The sequence below is a fragment of the Fistularia commersonii genome, chromosome 5, assembly GCF_037954325.1.
Source record: "Fistularia commersonii isolate RoL2024-O1a breed Wild chromosome 5, RoL_Fcom_v1.0, whole genome shotgun sequence".
Taxonomy (NCBI): domain Eukaryota; kingdom Metazoa; phylum Chordata; class Actinopteri; order Syngnathiformes; family Fistulariidae; genus Fistularia; species Fistularia commersonii.
The window spans coordinates 3,047,198-3,071,400 of NC_141288.1; the positions used below are offsets into that span (position 1 = coordinate 3,047,198).

The window sequence follows — 24,203 nt, forward strand, 5'->3', positions numbered from 1 at the left end:
AGGTGCAAAATAAATACTGTGAAAGTTTCCAGGTGTTGAAGAAAAAAGTAAAACACTCACACAGTTTGCTGTTTCCTTTATTGATCCAAAATAATTGCTGAGTAAATAATAACAACAATAATAATAATAATAATTATAATATAAAAGCAGAAAAATACAATAAAACTTGTAACTTCTCAGTTTGTCCTCGTTTCCTCCGGATTATAATTTCATCTTGCAGTTTGGTTGGGAAGATTAATAATCCTCTCTGGTCTTTGGCGGGCTTTCTTATGGATATCCAATTCTTTACTGATCGACTCCATCGATAATGATTGATCAGAGAGAAACACGCAGGCAGCCAAACACTGGAGTCCACAGCGAAACAACAGTTTGATTATTGAAAGTGCTCCTCCTGTCGAATACTTTTTATACCTCCACTTTGGTAACAGGAGAAGTCGTGTCAAACGTTCTGTCTAATTTCTGGTGTTTGATGTGAAATTAAAGTCCAGGAGGCTCTTTGGAAATGTTAAGAGACGTAAATATAACATTATAAAAACAGAAGCTATGGGTTCAGTGTATAAAAGAGTATCAATATTTACAAACAGCACTAAAGGTATTAAATAAACAGCTTATATGGAGCGACAACGTTACAGCACATGGCTCTTCATCCTGCGCTAACGCTAGCTAGCACTTAGCATTGTAAGCTAACGTCAGATTGGAAGAAAAAGGTCCTTTGGCTTGAAAATCCTGAGTTCAACCCCGTGTTTCCTGTCGACTAGTCAAACACAGCGATTTCTTTTCTGAACTTGGCTACAGGTTCTTACTTTGAGACAGAACCTCGGGGTGAAACTGACAGCGGAGAGAGAGAGGGTGGTGGTTCTCCAGGGTTCTCCAGGGTTCTCCGAGGGTCTGTGTTCCGGTGTCATGTCGGTCCGCCTGAGGTTTCCTGTTGAACTCCGGCTCATCCCGGTCCGATTAGCGGCTGGCGTAGATTAACTCTGAGTGAGGAAACACCAGATGCTGCAAATATTCCGTTGGAGAAACCCTGGCTGTGTTTCCTCTGACTGAACAGTTATTAGGTGTTTATCAGCTAAATAATGCAACGAAAAATAAAAATTGTAACAATTTGCCAGCGGTATGACGAGTTTTGTTTGATAATTTCCCGAAAGACTGAACTTTGCGTTGTGAATAAAGCAACACAGAACGTTGTAAAAGCACCGTGGGCGCCGCAGTACCTCTGCAGTACTCGGGGTTGTAGTTCTCGTAGATGGGATAGAGCGGGTTCTCCTGCTCGCTGCGATGTTTCTTGGCTCTCAGAACATCCCGAACGCACTGATGAAGGAAGGTATACTGACACTGCGAAGAACAAGGACCCGCGGAGGTGAATGGATGACCAACACTGACCCTAAACTCAGAATTTTGGATCTTAAATGGGTGACTAAGAAATAGAGGGTTTGCATGTCGCAATCTTAAAAATTGAATGAAAAGACAAGGTTAGGAAAATGGGACTGGAGGTGGCGCACCTCGGTTTGGACCATGTGCTGTCGGTGCAGCCGCAGGTCAAACACACATCCGTAAAGGTCGATGGTTCCTTTGGAGTCCAGCTGCTGCAGAACCCGGTCCAATGCCATGAAGGTTCCTGTGCGACCAACGCCGGCACTGAATGCACACACACACACATCAGCCAATGCTTGTCCCTGTCAATCAGTATGTCTCCACCAGTCTTTAAGGTTTCCTGAATTGAGGCCATTTTTTTTTTAACTCTCACACACACCTGCAGTGAACGACGGTCGGGCCGGTGCTCGGGGATCGGTCCACATAGTCCCGGGCTGTGCGGACAAACTGGATGAGGGACTGCGTGGTCTCTGGGACGCCGTGATCGGGCCAGACGGTGTAGTGGAAGTGACGTAGCACACGGGGATAACCACGACTGCTCTCCTGCATGTGCAAACACACACACACACACACACACACACACACAAAATCACAGGGGGTTTGAGAATGAAAGTCTGATTAATGTGTCAACATTCATGATGTAAAATCTGTGTTTTAACACAGTTGTGGTCATTAGATTTAAAGTAAAGTGAGTCTATGAATTAATTCAAAATGGCGGCTTAATTGAGGCGAAGCAGGACAAGGATCTTCACATCAAACATGGAAACCTCCTGCTGACCCTGGAACAGAGGCTGAGGAGGAGGAGGGCTGATGAAGAGGAGTCAGCGTTACCGAGGTGATCTTGAACTCTCTGATCGTCCACTCCGGCAGGACGGATTCCGACAACATCTGGATGACCAGCTCGCCGTAATACAGGGGCTCCCGGTCAGCGGGCCAGTACTGATCACACTTCACCTGCAACACACACACACACACACACAGTTACCTACTATTCATCACCTGCTAACTGGGCTGTCGCCAGAGGACATGAGGTGTTACTGTATAAACATCAGTTAAAAGAACCTGGAGTCACATGACCAACGACCTACCCGTCCCTTCTCCACACACTGCGTCACCATGACGATGTTGTAGACGCCGTGTTCCCACACCATCCTCCAGAAGTCGTCCTTGGTGCCGGGCAGCGGGCCTTGGGTGGCAATGTACTCCCTGCGGTAGTTATTACCCTACACACAAACACACACACACACGCACGCACAATCGGTCCAAAGTCTTGTGTGTTCCTACAAGGATGTAGCTGGAATTGATTTTGTCTGTGTGTGCATGTGTGAGTGTGTGTGTGTGTGTGTGTGTGTTCCTACAGGGACATAGCTGGCATTGATGTAGTCCGAACAGGGCTCGTCCTCCAGGAAGGAGAGCTTCACTCGGGTGGAATCATCTGGGGAACAATGAGGTTCTTCAAAACGGGTTCTAAAATGTTCTCTCTGCTGCCGCTTTAGACGTTTAACACAAAAAACACACTGACGAAAACAACCGTCAACCTCCGGACGGTTTCTGGAGAAGAGAACTTGTCTTCCTCGTTTTCTGGAAAAGCTTGCATTGATTTGTTCCATAAAGTTTCTGATTTTAGAGAAACTGAATGACTTTATTGCTGATTTTGAATCCAAACAAATATTTCAGCGACAAAGCAGGAAAGACTCCTGCAACACTTTACTGATGTAAAAGGAAAGACTGCGTTGTCAATGTTCAGTCACCTGTTGCCACGGAAACGAATGGTTAACTGAAGCCTTTCATGATGCTGTCACTTCAAAGTGTCACCTAAATGCAAGGGATGGGTTTTGCCCGTAGCTGCAGCGGATGAAAAGATAACACACACACACACACACACACATATACTCACAGGGCAGGATGTTGTTGTAGCGGTTCTTTCCTCTGTTCTCTGGCAGACGGGAAATGTCCATCGTCTGGTTTCGTCCGACGTCCTTCAGGTCCTGAGGAAGAAATAGACTTTTCAGCGAGGAGCGGCTCGGCATCTCAGACGGGGGAATATTCTCCTCTGTAGATTTCAAACACTTTTTATTTCTTACAAAGGAATTTCATTTTTCAGAAGCCTTTGGGTCATTTTCAATGCTTTTCTGATGGCCAGGTTATTCATTAACACCTCTTCCCGCTACATTCTTTTTCAGATAAATTCTTGCAGGTTTTAACAAGATCTTTTTTTCTTTCAGGCAAATGAAAGTTTCACCTCAAACTCCTCGGACAGCAGGAAGTTGGAATCGGCCTGAAGTTTGGTCAGGTGGGATTCAAAGTGGCAGGCTTTGATGGGGCTGAAGGTCGGTGAAGGTCGGTGAAGGTCGGTGAAGGTCGGTGAAGGTCGGGCGAGGCACAGGGAGACACAGACGTCAGCGAACCCAAACAGATGTGATCCTTCATGTCACTGAGCTCCCACTCACCTGGTGACTCGTCTGTTGCTGCAACAGAAGGACGGGCGTTTGTTATTGTTGCCTGTTTGTGTTAAACTTTGCTGAGATCAGTAAACGCAGACAGCGGATGAAGTCGTCTCACAGATTCAAACACTAAACCCGAGTTCTACGTCCAGGAAAATATCGCACGGGAACCAGAATTCCACTGTTACCATAACGACGAGCATCATGGCCGCCAGCGGACTTACTGAATGAAACTAAGCGAAGCTACTTTAGTTTACTTCAATCCAAAGTTTACAGCACTTTGATGGAAAGTGCTCCAAAAATATATTCATTATTATTATAATCATTACTTTGGTTTCAATCCAGACTCCAGAAACCCATTAGAAAAAAAGCTGCCTCATTGTTTTTAATCTCGAGTCCGTCCTTGAAATCAATAAGAAGAAGAAGCACAAAGAAAACAAGGTTTGACTTCAGGCTGGTTTAGTCTAACATGCACGCACACAAACACACATACAAAGAAGCTGCAGGCTTTATTTGAAACTGAATCTTTGCACATTTTAGACTAATTCATTTTACTAATGACAATTAATGATACACTCTAAACACACACACAGGAAGAAGAAAGGAAGCACACACACATAAACTCACCTCCGGACTCCCATGTAGACTCCAGCTGAGGGCACCTCTTTCCACATGCTCATCCTGACTACAGGGTTTTCTTGCACCGCCCTGCTGCATGGACACACACACACACACACACACACTTCCTATAAGATGTGCTTTTCCTCTGAGCAGTGGAAATAGTCATAAATCTAGTCTTTTGAATTCAGCTGAAAAGAAATGTCCTCGAAACATTTGGAAAAACAAATCGAATTTGGGAAGGAAAAAAAAGGAGAATTGATGAAAATCTGTAAAATTTTAGTCTAATATTATCCAAGTTTCAATAGAACATTGCTCAGTATCTGAAAACAGGACAGTGGCAGGTCACATGGGGGAAGAGCTCTGGAGGTCAGACACTGTGTGTGTGTGTCTGTGTGTGTCTGTGTGTGTGTGTGTGTGTGTGTGTGTGTGCACGTACACTTTTCGGAGCCTCTGTCTGTAAACCAGCAGTGAGACGACGGCCACCATCACGCCAATCAGGAACATCCCGGCACTCAGCCCCTCCACCACGCCCCCTAGAGGCTCTGACAACACACATACCTCAGTGAGTGCTGCAGCAGGTGTGGAGGTGTGTGTGTGTGTGTGTGAGAGAGACAGGTGATGCTCACCAGCATGTGTCCTAAGTGGTGTGGACAGGAAGGTGTCGGTGAAAAGTGGCTCAGGAAACTCTCTGTGGTTCTCGTCAAACAGCCTGGTGAAGGCTCGCACACTCAGCCTAAGAGCCACACACACACAATGAACACACACAATCAGCCTGAGATGAACACACATACACACACACACACACACACACACACACACACACACACACACAAACAAACACAGGACAAACAGCGACACCTGTAGGATGTCTTTGCCTTCAGCGGGCCGTCACAGAAGCTGCCATAGCTGTCACTCAGGAGGAAGTCGTCGTCGTGGTAACGGTCACACGTCCCACCCAGCCGGTCCCCTCCGGCCCCCAGGTTGACCTCCACCACCTGATGGGGTCATTGACATGGAAACCTTCTGATTCACTGTGGACTTTCTGATCACATGACGGTTTTTCACATATCTTTATGAAAGTTGATTTGTGTTTCAACATCAGCTGAAAGTTTTTTTTTTTTACTACATTACAATCCCTGAAAATTGGCAAAAAATACAGGTTGATATTTTGTAATTTTTTTAATTTTTACCAACATTATCTGTCACAGAGGGGACCGCCCTCATCTTCCTCACCAGGATAAATATGAATTCAACACACTTTGACCCTGCAGGAACTTTAGAGGGCCTGGCTAGCAGGGTGGTTAAGCGGTTAGTATCACCTGGGCGGCGGTGGAGTCGGCGTCCTGTGGGCAGCGGCTGGGGAAGTAGGCCGTCTGATAGGCTCTGACGGACGAGTTCCCGATGTAGTCGCGGTACGAGGGCAGCGGGTGGCGCTGCTCTGGCTGCAGCGCCTCGTTCGCTGTTGGGAGAAGAATCAGCTTTTCTTCAAACTGTTTTCTGCGACTTCCGGGCGGGGGCCGACACGAAAGGTCCGTACCGTCGGATTCGGCCACGATGACGGCGAAGTAGCGCACGGCTCCGTTGGTGTCGCTGAACCAGGAGCAGTTGAAGCGGAACAAGATGGAGGACGACGTGACCTTGGACGTCCTCTCGCTCACTCGCACGCCGGCTGGCGGCAACGGTGGACCTGAGGCGGGTGAAAGTACTCAGGTCAAAGCGAAACGAACAAACACATCTCGACACCGCGCTTTAACTTTTCTTCTCATTTTTATTTCGGTTTCGACTATATTCTGTAAATTAAAATTATAACCATGATTAAACTTGGTTTTCTTTCACTAATCCAATTTCAGGTCTACTGTCGGTGGGCTTTCGTTGCTTGGTTTACTTTATTCGCCAGGGAATTCAACAGCATCCTGACCCGGCAGTCAGTCTGACCTGCTTCTAAGTTGTTTGCAGAATTTCATTAACTGGGTTTTTCATTACACGACTTCAATTTAGACCGGAGTGCCGAATCAACTGCAGCGGGGGTGTTAATGTATTTAATGCTAACTCTAAATCACTTCTGCCGCTGTTACGTAAGACATATGTGAATCGCCTCTCCTGAGGCTGATGGGACTGATTCTGTCAGGAGACGGGGGGCTTCGATCTCTGCGCCGAGAGGAGCGCGGCGGCGCGACGTAGTCAGTCGACGGGACGGAAACTTGTCCGGAATATTACAAACATAAAAGCAGCTGCTGAGTGTCTTCTTCTATTTCCAGTGCAGGATGGCAGGATGATTTATGAGTTGGAGGCGGAGGAGGGAGGGGGAGGAGAGAGGGGGCGTACGTGATGCGACTCAAAGGTTGGAAAAGAGAAGAAGTTTCTGGGCTGCTTTCAGGTCACAGTGACTTTTTTTTGGATACAAAGAAGAAACTGAAAGTTTGTCTGCTGTCATAAATCAGACACTCTTATTTATATATTTACGGTTCAGATTGGGCTCCTTTACTTTGTGTTTGTGTGTGTGTGTGTGTGTGTGTGGGTCCTCACGATCGATCATGGTGACGGTTGTGTGTGTCGCTGCAGGACTCGTCTGTCCATCCGAGGACACTCGGACTGTTACGGAGTAGCGGCGAAATGGCTCCAGGTGGTCCAGCGTTACCGCGTTGACGCCGCTTGCCAGCCGCAGCGCCGAAGTCAGCTCTCCGGCGTCGTGGCGACGACACTCAACCTCGTACGTGTCGAAGTCGGACGTAGGCGGCAGCCACGAGCAGGAGATGGAGGAGGAGGACACGGGGAAACAGTGTAGAGACCTGAGAGGAGACGGACCTGGGGGAGGAAACAAGGTGAGGAGACAAGGAAAGGAGAGAAGGAAGGAGGAGGAAAATTGAAAGTGACTTCAGTCAACTTTAATCCTGAGTCACACACACAGTCACACACACACACACACACACATTAGTCTCATACTGAAACTGACTGAATGAGGGGAAGTAAAATGAATCTCAGGTTTTATTCATAAAAACATAAAACTTGGGGAAGACATTTACATAAAAGAGACTATCTGATATACACACACGCGTCTCATGCACACACACACACACACACACACACACACACACACACACACACACACACACATTATGGTGGTGTGTCCCCAGTGTGATACATCAACCCAGATTTCACTTTCAGATAAGCATTAATAAATTCATTAATATCCTGCTCCTGTCGTCACTACTTTTCCACAAAATTGACATTTTTAAAAGTGTATTTCTTTCCAAAGTTAATTTAAAGTTCCTTGTAATTTCCTGTCATCAACCTAATCTGCTGAATCTGCTGAGCATCTTTGGAAACAAGAAATTGTGAGAAGCACAGACTCAGGGCCTCTCGCAACTTCTTTGCTTCCACTCATGAGGTCATTCTTGCCCAAAAGAGGAACCCGGATGATTATTTTATAAGTTTGACACAGATCGGTTTTATTTCGGGGTTCAGATGGAGGGGTTGCTCAGCGGAGGGAAACTGGGTCGAGTCTTTATCTTCAGGGGGTCGAAGGCTTTTGGTCCCCGCGGCTGAAAACTGGATTAAAAATGTCTTTCTGAGCCGCGAGCGTCAAATATCTCTGTCTCCGACAGGCCGCCACCCTCCGGTCGGCCACTGAACTACATGAGCAGCTTCGTTGGAATTTGTCTCCTGAGGATCAGAACAATAATGTTTCTACTTTGTTTTTAATCTGAGGAGCCGCACAGGAACTGGGCAGTCAGTGAGAAACAGTTATTGCATCAATTTAATTCAATAAGTACCAATAGTCTTTGTTAATAAAGAATTTATTTAATTTGCTGATTATATTTTTAGAGTAGAATAGTATTTATATTTTTCATTTATTATTTTCTATATTATCAGACACTTGTATGCTACTGCTTTTGACTTGTAATATTTATAACCTACTTCTTCTGCTGTACGAATTGAAATTTCCCCATTGTGGGACGATAAAGGTGCATTCTGTTCAATTCTCTACCATATATTTATACATGTCCAGTTGTGATGAAAGGTTAAAAACTATAACAGATAAATAAATACATTTAATTCAATCCAATCATAAATTGAAGTTTGTATTTTCGTTTTTCTCAAACAATGAAATGAACGGAGGACTGACTTCGCAATTTTAACACTGATTTCCTGCTAATTTTCGGTCTATTTACTCCTTCAATAAAAAAACAACAAAGTGAAAAGTCTGTCTTCTAATTATGAATATTTTAACGTGATGTCGCTTCCTACTTGTCCTGATGCTCCTCATGACTGGCCGGCTCCAGGTGGTCGGCCCGCTGCCGGCCCCGCCTCCGCTGACGGTTGCCACGGTGAAGTTGTACTGCCTCCCGGGGAACATCCCGGCCACGACGCGGCTGCTCAGGTGCAAGCTGGTGACGCCAAGGTTGTCGTGGGGCGTCCACTGCAGCAAGAAGCTGTCGTAGTCCCCGGAGGCGGGGCCGGACCAGATCAGCTCCACGGAATCGTTGACTGGGCCTGGTTTGACTGAAAGGTGGGTGGGTGGCTCCGGGGCTGGGGGAACAAATGCAAATGTGTGTAAGGGGGAATATGCTCTAATTTCTGGTTCATTTTTTTCTTAAAATAACTTGGAAGATGGCGACCCCACAGAGAAAGGCCCCTTGTCAGATCTGAACCTTCTTGTTGTGAGGCTGAACTACTGCCGCCCTCAGTGATAATGATAACAATTATTGATATAAATACATTATTAAAAACTAGTTTTGTGGAATATGAGTCTGTTTTATTTGTCCTCTGAAGAACTACTTTATAATTCTTTTTCTTAGTCATGCTCTCTGTGCTGCCGGGCCTGAAGGATGCGGAGTCAGGCTGGAGGAACCGAACGTACCGGTGCGTCCGAACACAGAGGCCTTATTGGTCAGCTCCCCACTGTGCGTGACGACCTCGGCGCGGTACAGCCTCCCAGGGGTCAGCCCGGCGAAGGTGTGGCTCTGGTGCTCCGCCCCCAGCGTCTGTGTGGCCAACGTGGCTCCGGAGGAGTCCAACAGCATCACCTGGAAGCCGCCGACACGTTGACGGGCCGCCCGTCAGAACCATCATTCAGAACTCAGATCGCTTTTCAGACATTTATGGTCCCGGTATTTTCCAGTTCACTGGTATTGTGATCGTATAAACGTCCGACAGATGTCTGCGGATGTTTTTCTCAGCGCCCACCTGGTAGCTGCTGTGACGTCCCTCTCCGTGAGTCCAGCTGAGTGTCAGTCTGTCCGTCTGCTCCGAACCGTGGATCCTCAGTGACGAGACAGCAGACGGGACTGAGGAGGACGAGGGAAGAGATGGAAAGTGAGGGAGGAGCCAAGAACCGCCCAGCAGGATGAAGGTGAATCATTATTATAACATTCTTGTCACATGATCAAAATAAATTACAATGCAGATTTTGGGTGAAACCGTCCTTATAAGAATCGACTAAACTAGTTATTATATATTGTGTTTGATTTGCAGGCCCATATTTTCAATTTAAGCAAAAATGATGGGATCGGCTAAAAGCCGTGGGTGGGGTCACATGACCTGTTTCTTTCACAAGGATCCAAACAGCAGGAAACCATGGCGGCCACGACGATGCCGGAAACATTCATCAGTTTTATTTACATTCTCTTAAATTTCTCTCTCCTTCTAATTTTTTAGTTCTTTTTTTTCCCAGTGTTTTTGGTTTGGTTTCAAGTGACATTTCAAACTAAATGAGAAAATAAATGACTCATAAGTTAGCAAAACTAAAAGTGTCAATTACTGATATATACAGTTTGATCATTATTTTAGTTTTTGAATGCTTGGCATCTCTCAGAAGAGGAAAGGAGAGCTAAACATAAATGAAATTACTAGAAAGAGTCAGAAAATCTATAGGAAGGAGAGTGAGTGAGATGTTCCGTGAACATCAACCCACATCCTTGGGATCAGTGATGACAATAACAAGCCCATCACCCACCGGTCCTGGCCAGCAGCGCAGAGTCGCTGCTCATCCCACGGCTCCAGCTGACCACCTGCAGGCGGTACAGACCTCCTGCGAGCAGGCCGGAGAAGATGCAGCTGTCGGCCGTCGGACTGACCTTCTTTTGGTCCACCAGCTCCCCCGGGGCCTGCTCCACCACAACAAGATTCAGACAGATTCATTCAACAACAACGACTTCAATCAGACAGGAGGAGGCTTAAAAATCCTTTTTTCAAGGAGGAAGAATCAAGGACTGAATAGTTTACAGTTGGCCAGGAGGGGGCGCTGTGACGTATACTTAGCTGCCTTTTTTTGGATTTATAAATGTCTTGTTCTGATTCAGATATATTGAAAGTTGAGACGGCATTCCAGGAGAGCTCCACCCACCTGGTTATGATCTGTCCTGCCGCCAGAAGGTTCCTGGCGATGATTGGCTGGCGCCTCACTGACACTGTAGAGTGACAGGTCGTAGGCGTCAACATGTCCGTCGGATGGCCTCCAGGAGAACGCGAGGGAGGAGGTGTTGGTGTTGGCGAGTGTCAGATTGCTGACGGCGGCAGGACCTGAAACACGGACGCGAGATTTAAAGATGGCGTTGAGAAACCGGCGCCGCCTCACCATGGGGTGTCACTCACGTGTTTGGCCCTCAGCTGTGGCCTCCTGTGACGGCACACCGCCGCTCATGGTCACCAGGCAGATCCGGTACCACTTCCCTGCCGTCAGGCCCTCCAGCCGCTCACTGTGTTGCTCCGCTGTGATCGTGCGCTCGGCCTGGACGCCCCCGGCGTCATCCTGCAGCAGCAGGTGGAAGGAATCGAACTCGCCCGGCGGACGCTCCCAGCTGACCGTCAGGCTGTGGGTGGTGTGGTCATTGTCCGCCTGCAACGCCGTCACTGGAGCTGGGGCTGGAGCCATCAATAATCAATCAATGAAGTTGAATTTCATTGCCGACATCAAATCTACAGCTGGACGGCTCACCTGCCCGGCCCGCCACCGACACACTGTTGTTCAGATTCCCGCTCAGGGACTGGACCGTGACAGTGTAACGGCGGCCTGGGATCACGTCCAGGAAGTCCAGGGAGGAGACGTGTTTGGGGACAGGACGATTCTCCACCATGCCACTCTGCGGACAGGAAGTGACATCACATTGTCTGCCTGCAACCACTGACATAGTTTCTGTTCATTACCTGGTTTAAAATGTATAAATTCGAATGCAGTTGATCAGGCATGAACATCAACGAGTAACTAAGCCATGTTAAAATACTGTTCAAAAGCCTCCATCATGACTCTTCTTATGGTATAAATAGAGACTCACCGCGCCAGACAGTGAGACCACGTACATGTCCAGGTCTCCATCTCCGGGGGTCCAGGTGGCCCGGAGGCCTTCGTGAGGTGTCAGGCGGAGGTTCCTCACAGTGCTGGGGACTGGAAACAGGAAGTGTCAGTCGAACCAGTTTAGGGAAGACGGCGGGGGGGGGGGGGGCTACCTGTGCGGCCCTCGATGAACTGTGCCCTCTGGTTCGGCCCACTGAATGTAGACACCACCATCTTGTAGAGGCGGCCCGGGGTTAGAGAGGTCAGGCGGTGATGCCGCACTTCGCTGCCCAGAGTCTCCGTGGGGAAAACACGAGTGTCATTGAACAGCAGTGTCACCTGTTGGGCAAAGTACAATATTACAACCTGACACCCTTTATCTATACACCCTTTATCTTTGACAATACATATCCAGAGTATTACATATACTTTTTCCTTATGAATAAGTGAATCAAATTAACTCTGACAAATTCATTTTTTAAGATAATGTATATAAGTAACAACATTTTAAAAAAGGAATACAAACTTATCTCAAAAAAAAAAGTTCAATCCATTCTAGTGCTCCTGTGTTTTGATTCTTACAGTGAATCAGACAAAAAAAATTAAAACAGAAAAGTTGGGATGCCCTGTTCAGTAAGATATAAACACTGGAGGTGCTGACAAACCTCGTAGTGGTCCACATCTCCAGGGGCGGGACTCCAGTCCAGGGTCAGGTCAGTCGTCCCTGTGTTTCTAACTGACAAGTTGGCGACAGCTCCTGGGACTGAAGGGGAGCAGAACCACATGAAGGACTTGCAGAAGCTGTTGGACCAGAATCTGTGGGGGGGGCCGGGGGTGGAAACTCACAGGTGCGTCCGTCCGTGGACACACTGCTGACGTAGTCGCCGCTCCAGGTTTCCACGGTGACTGTATAAAGCCTCCCAGGCGTCAGGGAGGAGAAGACGCATTCGTTGTTCCCGGCAGAGATGGTCTTGTTCTGCAGGATGCTGTTGTTGTACTGGATCAGAACCACGTAGTGGTCCAGATCTCCGGCTGTGTTACGCCAGTACACCTGGTCACATGACAGAGAACCTCTATGAGGGTGAATCCAATTCACTAATTTATACCCTCCTCCCCCTAAAACGGTAAATGAACCATTCATTCAGTCAGATGAGAAAAATAAATTAGAAATAAAATCACCTGAAACTTTTGTTCTTTAAATCATCAAGAAAATGACAAGAAATTAGGGGGAGAAGATCAAAGAAAACCATGCATAAATTAAGTTACTTAATAATGAACAGCATAACCTCACATATCACTGAAAAATCACTTGACAATTCACAAAAAAAAAAAAAAAACAGAAATAAAAAAAGAGACATGAATTCAAAACCAAGATTAGCCTAAAAATCTGGATTACATGAATGGATCTTGTTCCATAAATGAGGTGGAAACAAGAAAATAACAGCCTGAATTCATGTAAAAAAAAAATGCTGAAAAAAGTCCCATGAGCAGCCGCAAATGACTGATGATTAACATCAGGTTCCCAATATCATTACGTGACTTCATGTCTGGCAGGTCATGTGACATACCTTCAGGAAATCGTCTCGGGCTGAGTGGACAGCTGTGGGCGTTTGAACGCTGGCAGGTTCTATGAGACAACATGTTTCCGTCATTAAGACTGAGGGTGAGTTCAGATGGAGAACACGAGACAGGAAGTGCTTAACTCACGGGTCCGTGCAGGAACTACAGTGGCGTTTTCCAGGCCGCCGCTCCTCGTCACTATGATTACCGAGTAGAGGCGCCCTGCCACCAGTGAGCTAAAGGAGCACTCTGGGGGCGAGGAGTGCGACACGACGAGAGTGTGTACGACGTGGCCTCCGTCCTTCAGATGCACCTGGTAGCTGTCTGCCACGCCTGCTGCCTGACGCCACGACACCTGCAAGGCGTCTGACCGGCCCCCGTTGGAGACGACCACCTCAGAAACAGCGGCCGGGGCTACAAGTAAGAGACATTGTTGTAGTCTTACAGCATCCCCTTTTTTACCAGCAGAGGGAGCCATTACATCTCATATACATCCCTGCTCCAAAGGTTTGACTCAAACTCAGGAATTTCTGAAGCAAACTGCACCGAAATGGGAATGGGGGAAAAAAAAATTAAAAAAAAAAAAAAAAAATAAATATATATATATATATATATATATATATATATATATATATATATATATATATATATATACATACATATATATAGACAAACACACACATATATTCATATGGGTTGTTCTTATTCTTATTCTTATACATGTATATATACACATTTTATATACATATATATAAAATATAGGAAGAAAATAATAAAATAATAAGTTAAAAGAAAATGAAAAGCAAAGATTTACAGAAAAAATTGTATCTGAAATTTGAACAATAGTTGAAAGATGGGCAAATGAATGGATTCAACAAAGCTCTTTGATTAAATATGAAATCAGTGTTTTGGCTGAAAGTGAAGCTCAGAAAAAAAAAAACCAGTGTGGGAACAAAAAGGGGGCAGGAAGCAGTGTGTATGTGCGTGTATGTGTGTGTGGAACATTCCACATCATCATTGTTCTACACCCTCAGATGTTATCACAACAAATACACTATGACCCCAGACACAAGCGTGCACGCGCGCGCACACACACACACACACACACACACACACACACACACACACACACACTGATCATAGGCACAGTCATCCAGTAAGCAAAAATCGACTTTTAAACTGTTAGCCATCCTAGGAAAACACATGCAGAAAGAGAACACACACTCACGAAGGGCGCCCATTAACAGGTTAAGCCCTGACGTGGTGGACGGCGGACCGGGGGTTTGATAGAACATTCTGTAAGCCAGGTGTTTGGGTAGTGTGTGGATGTGTGTGTGTGTTAGAGCAAATTTCCTTCTAAAAGCAGTTCAATGAGGGAATATTGTTTCTGCACACAATAACACTCTTACATAACTCCGCTCACAGCGTTCATGTCTATCACTGTGTTTGTGTTCTGTGTGTGTTATCTGAATGTCATGGAAAAAAAAAAAAAAAAAAAAAAAGTTAAATAAATAAATAAATAAATAAATAAAAATTGCAACAAAATGTAAACATCAGTAATCTAATCATATTACTTTACAATAATTCATTCTCTCCACCCCTAACCCGGGACTCTGGGTCACTGTGAGGCTGCAGCTGGTCAAAGTTGACATTCTACAGAAATAACAATAACTTTAAAATCAGTCACACCAAGGACATGACCTATTCTCCCTCCTCCCCTCTGGGAGGAGGTACAGGTCACTGTGCCCTTTCTCTGATGAATGCAAAAATCCCCAAAACACAGATACATATCTCTGTTGTAAACAATGCACATACTGTACATGCAAACATGTTAATCCATATTTATTCATCTCTTTACATTACCTTTCTGACGACTTTACTCATGTGGAATATGACTCAATCACCTAACTACATTGGACTCCATACTGTGTATGATGATTTCTTTCAGATTTTCATTTACCATTTATTTATCATCTGTACAATCACTTAGCAAAGGGTGATTCTGATTTGGACACGTACTTTTGCTATAATGTTTAACAAATAGTTGCTTACTAAAGTACATGAAATTAAGTGAAAATTCTTTTTCTCTTCCTGGTTTTGTACATTTCTCTACCTGCTGCTCTGAACAACCTTTCAGCTTTTGAATATTACATATCTATTGCTAATTTTGTGATCTTTTCTGGAATTCTTTTTCAATTATTAAATGACAAGTTGAAACAAATGAAGAAGATGGACTGACCTGTCCGTCCCTCGACGCTGGTGATCTTGGATGACACGCCACCACTGACAGTGGCGATTTGCAACTCGTAGAGGGCGCCGGGGGTCAAACCGTCCAGTAGCAGGGAAGAGGAAGATGCTGGACGGCTGAAGTTCTGAACCAGCAGGCTGTCAGACACAAGTTTATTTCACTTTAACAAGTTTCAGCTTTCTGACTTGGAAACATCAGGACTGCCACGCTGACATGGACACACACACACACAAAACAAACCCCCCCGAAGTATCTGGTACGTTACATACAAAACTCTTTTCCATAAAATTGGAAGAAAATGATTGGTTAATTTGAAATACTTTAAAGTTAGTTAAAATCTCACAATTTTCAAAAAAAACTTCCAAATTACTTCCAGTAATTGTGTTGGAATAGCCAGAACAGCCCGGCCCTTGTCAAAAGAGCCAGGCTAATCTAGGCTAACGATATAACCAGACGTTAAAGCAACTAGATTAGTTGTTCCCTGACGTCCACAGTGCTTTTGCTGAGCTGCGCTAAGTCCGACCTGTCTCTTAGTAGGGTGAGTGTGAAGGCGTCCATGTCCCCTGGGGGTTTCGTCCAGGACGCCTGAAGCCTGTCGACCCCCAGGCTGCTCAGCGTGAAGGTGCGCAGCGCATTGGGAACTGTAACAGAACACACACCCAACCTACAGTTACACAGATCATCACTTCTCCACTTATCCGGTTGGCCTGCTTCTATTAAGGTATGTGAGGGCAAAAAAATAGATTTTACAATAAAAAAATTTAAATGTTTGTCGTCATTCCAATTACATTTATCTAAAGCACGCATTGAATCTTATGGACTTCATTTTGATTTCTAAAAACACATTATTCTAGACAAATTCAAATTTAAACATGTTCCTTACATTGAAAGACGTTTACTCCTAATGAGTGTTCTCCTTGTTGAGAAACTTCCAAAGTCATTCAGTTTGCAGAAAATCACACAATTCACAATCATTTCAGACAAACTAAATCACCAATTAAATCATATCAAATTGAGCATATCCCCCATGCTAAGCTAGTCAGTGGCAAATGCAGATACAAACACACACCTGTCCGTCCCTCCACTGACACAGATGTAGTCAGGTTTGCAGTCCTGGTCGCCACGGTGATGATGTACAGACTCCCGGCTGTGAGAACATTGAAGGTGCACTCCCTCATGTTTGGCCCCACTTCTCTGGTATTCACAGTAACATTGTCTGGGAGAAGCAGTGTCACACTGATTATTTAAAAATATCTTAAACAGTTGTGAGACAAGCTGGCTTTCGGCCATGTTAGCAGAGTCGTTACCGTGGCGAAGAGTGAGGAGGTAACCATCACGTGACCCGGAGGGGGCGTGGCTCCACATGGCGCTGAGTGATGACTCGTCGGCGTATCGGATGTGGAGGTCAGACACCGGAGCAGGAGCTTTTAAAATGAAGACGTTTTTCATTTCCTCTTACAGCTGTAATATTTTCTGCCATCTTTCCACAAATATGCACACATTTAGAATATATTCCTGATATACTGCAGTATCATGACCTGAACCACTGAGGGTATATTTTTTGATTGACTTGATACATATTTTTGGAGTATTTAAATGAAGTTTGTGTGTGTTCTCACCGGTCATTGCCTCACAGTGGCTCTCTGCCACCTGTCCTCCACTCTCCACTCTCAGCGAGGCTCTGTACAGCCTCCCAGGAACTAGTTGGTTCCCAGGCACTGTGTAGTTCACGGCTTCACGCTGCAGAGTGGCGCTCACTATTTGCTGGGAGCCATGGTAGAGCATAAGCCTGTAACTCTCCCAGTGACCAGTGGGGGGCGACCAGGACACCAGCAGCCCACCTGGGGAGGAGGGGGAGTGCGCCATCGACAGGAAGGACGCTCCTGCTGGGGCTGAGCAGATACAGGACACCAGAAAAAATGTTAAAAAGTACAAAAAAAAAAGGACAAAAAAACAGCGTGAAAAGAAGAAAAAAAAGCATGGCATTACCTGTGTGGATGCTAAGCTCTGATTGGTTGCTCAGCTGGCCACTCCTGGATGTCACGGTGATCTGATAGGTTGACCCGGGGGTCAGCTGACCGACGGCGACCTCTGTGGCATTTGGGGGAAGGATCGTCTGCCATGGCCTGGTGTGATTGGATGACAGCTTGACAACTAGCTCATCTAGGTCGCCTTTGGGCTGTTGCCATGACAACCACAGGCTGGTGCTGTTGACATCCGCGATGAGATTGAAGACCGAAGATGGGACTGGAGAGAAAGAGAGATTCTTCTTTTCTTCTTCTTTCTCCATTTCTTTTCCTTCCTCCCTGTTCTCCAATCCTTTCTTGTTTACCTTTCCATCCCTGGCGCCTTTCCTTTGTCCTTTCCTCATCCACTTGCCCTTGTCTCCCTTTTCTTTTTTTTGTCTCCTTCATTTTCTTGCCCTTTGCTGTTCTTCTTTTTCCATTTATTTCCTTCCTTCCTTTTTCTAGCCACCCTTTCAGTTTCCTTTTCTTTTTTTTAAATCCTTCCTGTCCTTTTTCTGTTCACCTTCCTTCCTTCCTTACTTCTTTCCTTCCTTCCTTCAGTCCTTTTCTTCCTCACTCCCTTCCTGGTCCACGCCCTTCCTTCCTTCCTTCCTTCCTTCCTTCCTTCCTTCCTTCCTTCCTACCTCTCCTTGTTTTTTCCATTCCTCCTCCCTCCCCTTGATCCCTCCCTGCCTCCATCCCCACCTGTCCGGGCCTCGATCGTCTGGCTGTTCTGCAGGCCTCCGGCCTCTGTCACCATGGTAACGTTGTACAGCCGTCCCGACGTCAGGTTGAGGAGTGTGTGTTGTGTGGCCGTGCTCTCCAGTGTCTCGTTCACAAGAACGTCTGCGGGTGAAACAGTCTGACTCAAAACCAGATTACACAACACGACCCCCCATAATACAAGCTGACAAGAATGTAAATATGAAAAAAAAAAAAAGTAGTTGGGACACGCACCTGACGGGTGGAGTTGATTGGCTTGTTGCTCCCGTAGCAGCATCCTGAACCGCTGCGTCCTACCCTGACCGGCCTGCCAGGAGAGCCCCAGGCTACTGGAGGTTCTGGAGGTGACGGACAGGCCGACCACCGCAGACGGTCCTGACGAACACAGGAAACCTCAGATGCGACCACAACTCACCATGGCAGAAACAAAATGAACGATCATCAACAACTGACATGGTCATCAGCAGGACATCAATCACGCGAGAGAAAATTAAAAAGTTAATTCCAATCTAAAAAAAAGTAGGCAGGAAATAACAGTCTTATTCCAGATAAAGTATATCTGTAACACTTGAGGTGGTGAATCTGAGGGTGGGGTCTCTGCTGCTGAACTCCGAGTGGACACTTGATGTTGAGACAAAGACAGGAAGCCTCATAACAGCACGACAGCTCCTTTAAACCCAATTATCTGCCTGAAACATCATTATTCCAGGCTTCCAGCAGGAAGACCCTCCATGACCGACATGCGTGGCCCTGCCATCAAAGGCTATCACTCACACACGCACGCACGTACGCACGCACCCCCAGTTCAGAGTCGCCTCTGGTGCTTCAAACTGAAGTGGGTGGAAAGACTCGAGCATCAACATCCAGTGTGTTGGCTTCGGGGGCAAACGATCGTCTTCGGCTTCCAAACAGCTCGGCTGAGATTTTGTTACAAAGTTAATACGAATCCGAAAAATTGTAGAAAATTTTGAAAAAAAAAAAAAAACCTACCAAAATAAAACCTACAAACTTGTGACAAATTATCTCAAATTAACTCTGAAATCATACAAAAATATGCAATAATTTGAACAGGGAAAATATCAAGAAATGTGCCCTTCAGAAATAAATGATGAAGAAATAACTTGGCCTGAACATGAAATGATGCAAAAACAGGTGGGATTTATCTAAAAAAGATCCTAAAGGTCTTGGATTTTAAATTTTTAAAGAGAATAGACATTTTGGCGTACCTGTATGTGTTTCTCAATCTCACACACACACACACACACACACACAAACACACACACACACACACACACACACACACACACACACACACACACACACACACACACACACACAGGGGGCGCCCCACCCTCCAGCTTCCCCCACAACGCCGAAACAATTGCGGCAGGAAACGGCTCAACCCTGAGCTCTGAGCGCCATGGAAACACGCTGAGGGTCCGACTTCTGTTCTGGAGGCCCTCCAACAGGGACGCACACACAAACACACACACACAAAGAGGGGGTCGAGAGGTCGAGTCGTGAAGTTCCACTTCAAAGAGCAGAGGAAACAACAGAATACCTGAGGCTGCTCTTCATGTCAGGGTTTCCTGACCAGCAACGGCCGAGGACCTGACTCTCCTGCTGCTCTCACCGTTGGTCACATCTCTTTTATGGAAATAAAACCCACCTCAAAGTGCTGCCGATCACAGGGCACAAAAAAAAAAAAAAAGCTGCCTCAAAACCAGAAAGAGAACATCCCTCCAATATATCGGAGTGAAAAATCCCAAAATAAAAAAGGGCAAGAAATAATCTTCACATGAGCAGACATTTGTGACTCAAAAAAGGAAAATCGTGAGTTGACTTCAATATCAGAGTAAAATAAACAAATACAGATACAAAATGTATAAATGATTCAAATAAAAAATCAAAATGTGCATGGATTTTAAAAAAATGGCAAGAGGAAAGCAGGATATTCCCTTAAAATATCTGAGAAACATTGTGAAAAAGAAAGGCACGAAAGGAGAAAAAGGAAAAACAATAAAATAAAAGGAAAAAAATTTGCCGAAGAATCAAAACGAAAAGAAGATATTGTCTGAAATAAACAAGAAAAGAGTGGCCCGCGCTGATCGAAGCAGCACTCCGGGTAAAGTAGGACAGAGCGGGTCAAAGGCCAGGGGCCGATGGGACGGGCGGGGACGTACGGGTGTGCAGCGTGACGTTGGTCTCCTGCTCGTCTCTGAGGGACCGGATGTTCAGATGGTACGACCTTCCAGGCTGCAGGTGAAGCAGCTGGCAAGTGAAGACAAAAAATGAGGGCTCCGTGTGGTTGGAGGGCTCCGTATGGTTGGAGTGCCCCTCGTCTCCTCTCCCCCTCGTGCACTCGGTGCCGTCGGAACCGCCGTCCGGAGACATGACGGCGAAGGAGCAGTTATGTCCCCGCGTCTCCAGGGTCAGAGCCAGAAAGTCCAGGCCAGACTGGGACTCGGACACCCGGACCTGACACGGGCCCCAGAGTTCATCTGTAGGAGCTGGACTGATGCCGTCCTGAGAGAGACACACACACACACACACACACACACAGGGTTGATCTGTAATCTCTCCATATACACTAATCACTATCCCCTCGATTGCCTTTTTCTTTACTGTTTAACCCATTTTCTCCAAAATTTATTTTCATCAAAATAATTTTAGAAATTAAAAAAAAAAACTAAGAAGAAGAGGTGGAAGAGACAGTGGTCCACCTCAGTGTCTCATTAATTGTGATGTCTGACAGGTGGAGGTCAAGAGTGTCTGCTCGCTCTCAGTCTCCAGGAGGTCGGACCGGTGCAGGTCCAGCTACGAGTCTCTACGTTTGGCTCAATCCAGGACCCGGTCTGGGTCGTGCAGACCATGGACCTCTGGTTTGGGCCACAGACTGTCCAACTGACCACCAGAACAAGACTAAGATGACCAATCTCTGCTGAAAAACACTTTCAAAATAATCTTAAGACACTGGAAGAAGAAATACATCAACCCCAATCCCAGAGAAACTGCCTAAATATTACTCAGTGATCAAATGATTAGCGGCAGGTCAGAACAGGGAGGTTTGGGGACATCGGGCCTCGGACACATGAAGTAAAGACATCAGCCCGACTGATGAGGAGTGGTTCCTGTTGTTTGAAACATCAGAACGATCAAGACTTCCATAAATGGGAAGACGTTTGGCTAACAGCAGCAGGATGGGTGGGTCGCTGTGGGAAAGTCTTGAGAGTTCCAAATGTTCCAGCAGGAACGTATCAAGGATGTGGCCAAAGAACTGAATACAGGAAGAGCTGGGCGTTGATGCTGATGTTCCAGGTGTGAATGGCCGACACAGATGACAATTTATGACAGAAGATGGACTGTCGGTATCATATCTACTGCTTGTGATAGCAGCAGGGCACTGAAGGTGGACGAGAAGCTGGTAAATAAAACTACCACTTCTATGTGAGCGATCTCTGTATCGATTGAAGTGTCCAGTGTTTCCATAGCAACACCAGTCCATCCTACTCTTATTCCACTACATTAGCAGCTTCTTCAGTTTTTGAAGAAGCCTCTCGGAAAAGACACCAAATTCAGTTGGCAAGGTAAGGGACAAAGATTGACCTTGATCTGGATGACTGAGGACCTTCACAGATATGATGTTGGCAACATCTGGTAACTAGTTGGGACTCCATACACATTCTCTCCATCCAAATTAAGGGTTCTTCAGGGAAACTTTAGATTTGGAGGATGTGTAGTGTAGAAAGATCATACCTATTGCTCACAGGCCTGATAGTGACCACATTGTGGAACTACAAGCATAGCAGTTGTCCTTGGGGTCAAAGACGCACCCCAAACCCGGACCCAATACGTGAATTGACCCATTCACCTTCTCCAGATTGGATCCATTTGATCTTATAAAATATTGCAACATTGGTACAGAAATCCTATAAATTCATGAGTAAGGCGGGTTCTATTTTACATGCCTGAAGCTTTGGCTTTTAGAATGATAGATTCCTACACCTCACTGGGTTTCAACCTGAAATCTTCCCTAGACCTTCCGAGCTCCCGGTTCTCCCTCTATGAAGCTCCTGCAGCTAGTCCGAAATACATCATGGCGTTCTGGGCCGCCATCTCGGAGTGATGCGTTACAGTGCTGGCTGAGGGCCTTGCACAAACTTACAATCACAGTCCCCCCATTCCAGGATATTTTTAAGAATTAGGGCATTGCTTGGTTACCCATTTTACATTATTCTCATTATTTATTTAGACGTGACGGACTTTACTGACTGTAGGTGATATTGTTCAGATTCTTTGTTCAGATCCTGACTCGGGGTCCACTCCCTTTTCCCTTGAATTCACCAAGAGACACGGTGTCTTGACTGGAACACCTTGTCCGAGCAAATCAGAACTTCCCCCGGAAGACAGTCGAGACAGTCTGGGATCTCAGACACTCTTTTCAATCAAAGTCTGAATAGTTGGACCAAGTGATCGGATGGTTGCCGGTTCAACCCCCAGCCTCAGATGCCTGAGGTGTTAAAGTCAATTATTGAAATTTTGTTCTAATGTCCAGGTCATTTTAAACCCAAACCTTTGCCATTTTTAAGTGAAGTTCGGGTCAGTTTACACTTGATTTCACATAATTCAAGATTTGTTTTTTTTACGTTTCACTGCAGCCCAGTGGCACAGAGTGTCGACCTGAAGTTCGAGAAATGGACCAATAATTTAAAGAAATATATGTAAATGTGAGGAAAGACAACTGTGAAAATCCTTAAATGGATTCAGAACAAACAAATAAATACGGAGAATACAACCGCATAAAAACAAACACAATGGATGAATATACAAATAATAGATAATAAATAACTAAATGAGAAACAGACAAAAATATGACCTCAGTGGAAGGAAAGTTTTGAACACTTCTTATATTCTTATGTCTTTTGCTCATATTTGCGGTTTTCATCTAGATTTAGATGTGCGCCCCTGTCTCTGCTGTGAAGGTCACACTGAGGTTTCATCGGTTCTTCATACAGGAAATAACTTACGGTGAATATATACAGGTATACGAATTTTAAAAAATCAAGACGAAGAATGGCCTTTTAAGTAAAACAAATGGGTAAGTAAAGTTGTAGGTACAGTAATAACACAATCTGCATGTTGGACTCACCTGCAGCAGCTGCAGTAGAATCCAGGTCCACCACCAACCATGCAAACAATCCACTGTTTTAAATTTCTGCATTTTGATCCTCCTTCCAGTCGTTGCCATGATCAAATTCCACCATACTCCTGTGGCTCCTGTCGAGGACACCGGGCGTTTTTATCTCACACAAAAAGTCCCAATAGCTCACTGGAAGCGGGAAGCTAAAAGATCCTCCTTTGAGAAGAACGGCTGTAAAACCAAGTGTCTGAAGGGAGAGAACTCTGTAAGAAAGTCACTGGTCAAGGAGCTTCTCCTCCGTCCACCGTCCATCCTCTGCTCAAAGTGCAGCTCAGCGTTTCCTGCTCCCCAACTTCCTGCAGTCTGTCTGTCTGTCGGACCGTCGAGGCGGAGAGTTCCTAACGGACTTCCTCAATCAAGCGTTGGCTCTATGACTCACCAGAGAGACACTAACTGGCTATAAATAGCAAAAAACACCACCAGAACAACAGCACAACACCTTGCTGGAGATATTAATAGAGAAGAGTCTATGATCTAACATCAACTATCTCTTTTGTCTCATTTCTGTCCCACTGCTGCCGGCCCTACACACTTCTCTGGTCCAGCATCAGCTATTGAAGATCCTACAGCTCACTTTCACATGGAAACTTCATGTGGAAATCCATTCAAATTAGCATTTAACACCTGAAATTATATTTAAAAGCTACCTGAGATTCTGTGACCTGAAATTTCATTTTAAATTATATTTAAATGAGACTCACTCGCTGAAAATAAGGAGGAAAATGATCTGAGAAAACTCTCAAAAATACATTGG

At 45.6% G+C, this 24,203-nt stretch overlaps 1 protein-coding gene across 2 annotated transcripts; it reads right to left on the reverse strand.

Annotated features, from left to right (window-relative positions):
* Positions 1 to 59: 59 nt before the first annotated feature.
* Positions 60 to 23,713, reverse strand: ptprb (protein tyrosine phosphatase receptor type b). 2 transcript variants are annotated; one of them, XM_086146442.1, is made up of 40 exons: positions 23,399 to 23,713; positions 20,433 to 20,775; positions 18,484 to 18,624; positions 18,232 to 18,372; positions 17,510 to 17,767; positions 17,140 to 17,412; positions 16,828 to 16,944; positions 16,590 to 16,736; positions 16,044 to 16,161; positions 15,512 to 15,657; positions 13,420 to 13,686; positions 13,281 to 13,339; positions 12,559 to 12,763; positions 12,378 to 12,475; positions 11,886 to 12,051; positions 11,714 to 11,823; positions 11,377 to 11,521; positions 11,034 to 11,303; positions 10,786 to 10,961; positions 10,396 to 10,546; positions 9,627 to 9,727; positions 9,301 to 9,466; positions 8,688 to 8,969; positions 6,966 to 7,244; positions 5,977 to 6,126; positions 5,759 to 5,898; positions 5,298 to 5,434; positions 5,066 to 5,172; positions 4,876 to 4,981; positions 4,446 to 4,526; positions 3,825 to 3,842; positions 3,617 to 3,698; positions 3,272 to 3,362; positions 2,733 to 2,809; positions 2,463 to 2,597; positions 2,206 to 2,328; positions 1,754 to 1,917; positions 1,503 to 1,638; positions 1,215 to 1,335; positions 60 to 977 (listed from the first exon to the last, which is right to left on the reverse strand). In XM_086146442.1, the coding sequence occupies exons 1-40, from the start codon at positions 23,495 to 23,497 to the stop codon at positions 955 to 957; spliced, it is 5,949 nt and encodes a 1,982-aa protein (XP_086002568.1). In that variant the 5' UTR covers positions 23,498 to 23,713; the 3' UTR covers positions 60 to 954. The 2 variants fall into 2 exon arrangements, with proteins under 2 accessions (XP_086002568.1, XP_086002567.1); XM_086146441.1 differs by having other exon boundaries at positions 4,446 to 4,529.
* Positions 23,714 to 24,203: the final 490 nt, after the last annotated feature.

Coding starts and splice junctions, on each gene's coding strand:
- ptprb (XM_086146441.1), bottom strand. CDS start 23,497: ATGGCAACGACTGGAAGGAGGATCAAAATGCAGAAATTTAAAACAGTG. Junction 11,522..11,713: donor TGGTCTCACTGTCTGGCGCG/GTGAGTCTCTAT, acceptor TCCTGTCCGCAG/AGTGGCATGGTGGAGAATCG. Junction 9,728..10,395: donor TGCGCTGCTGGCCAGGACCG/GTGGGTGATGGG, acceptor CGTCCTCCTCAG/TCCCGTCTGCTGTCTCGTCA.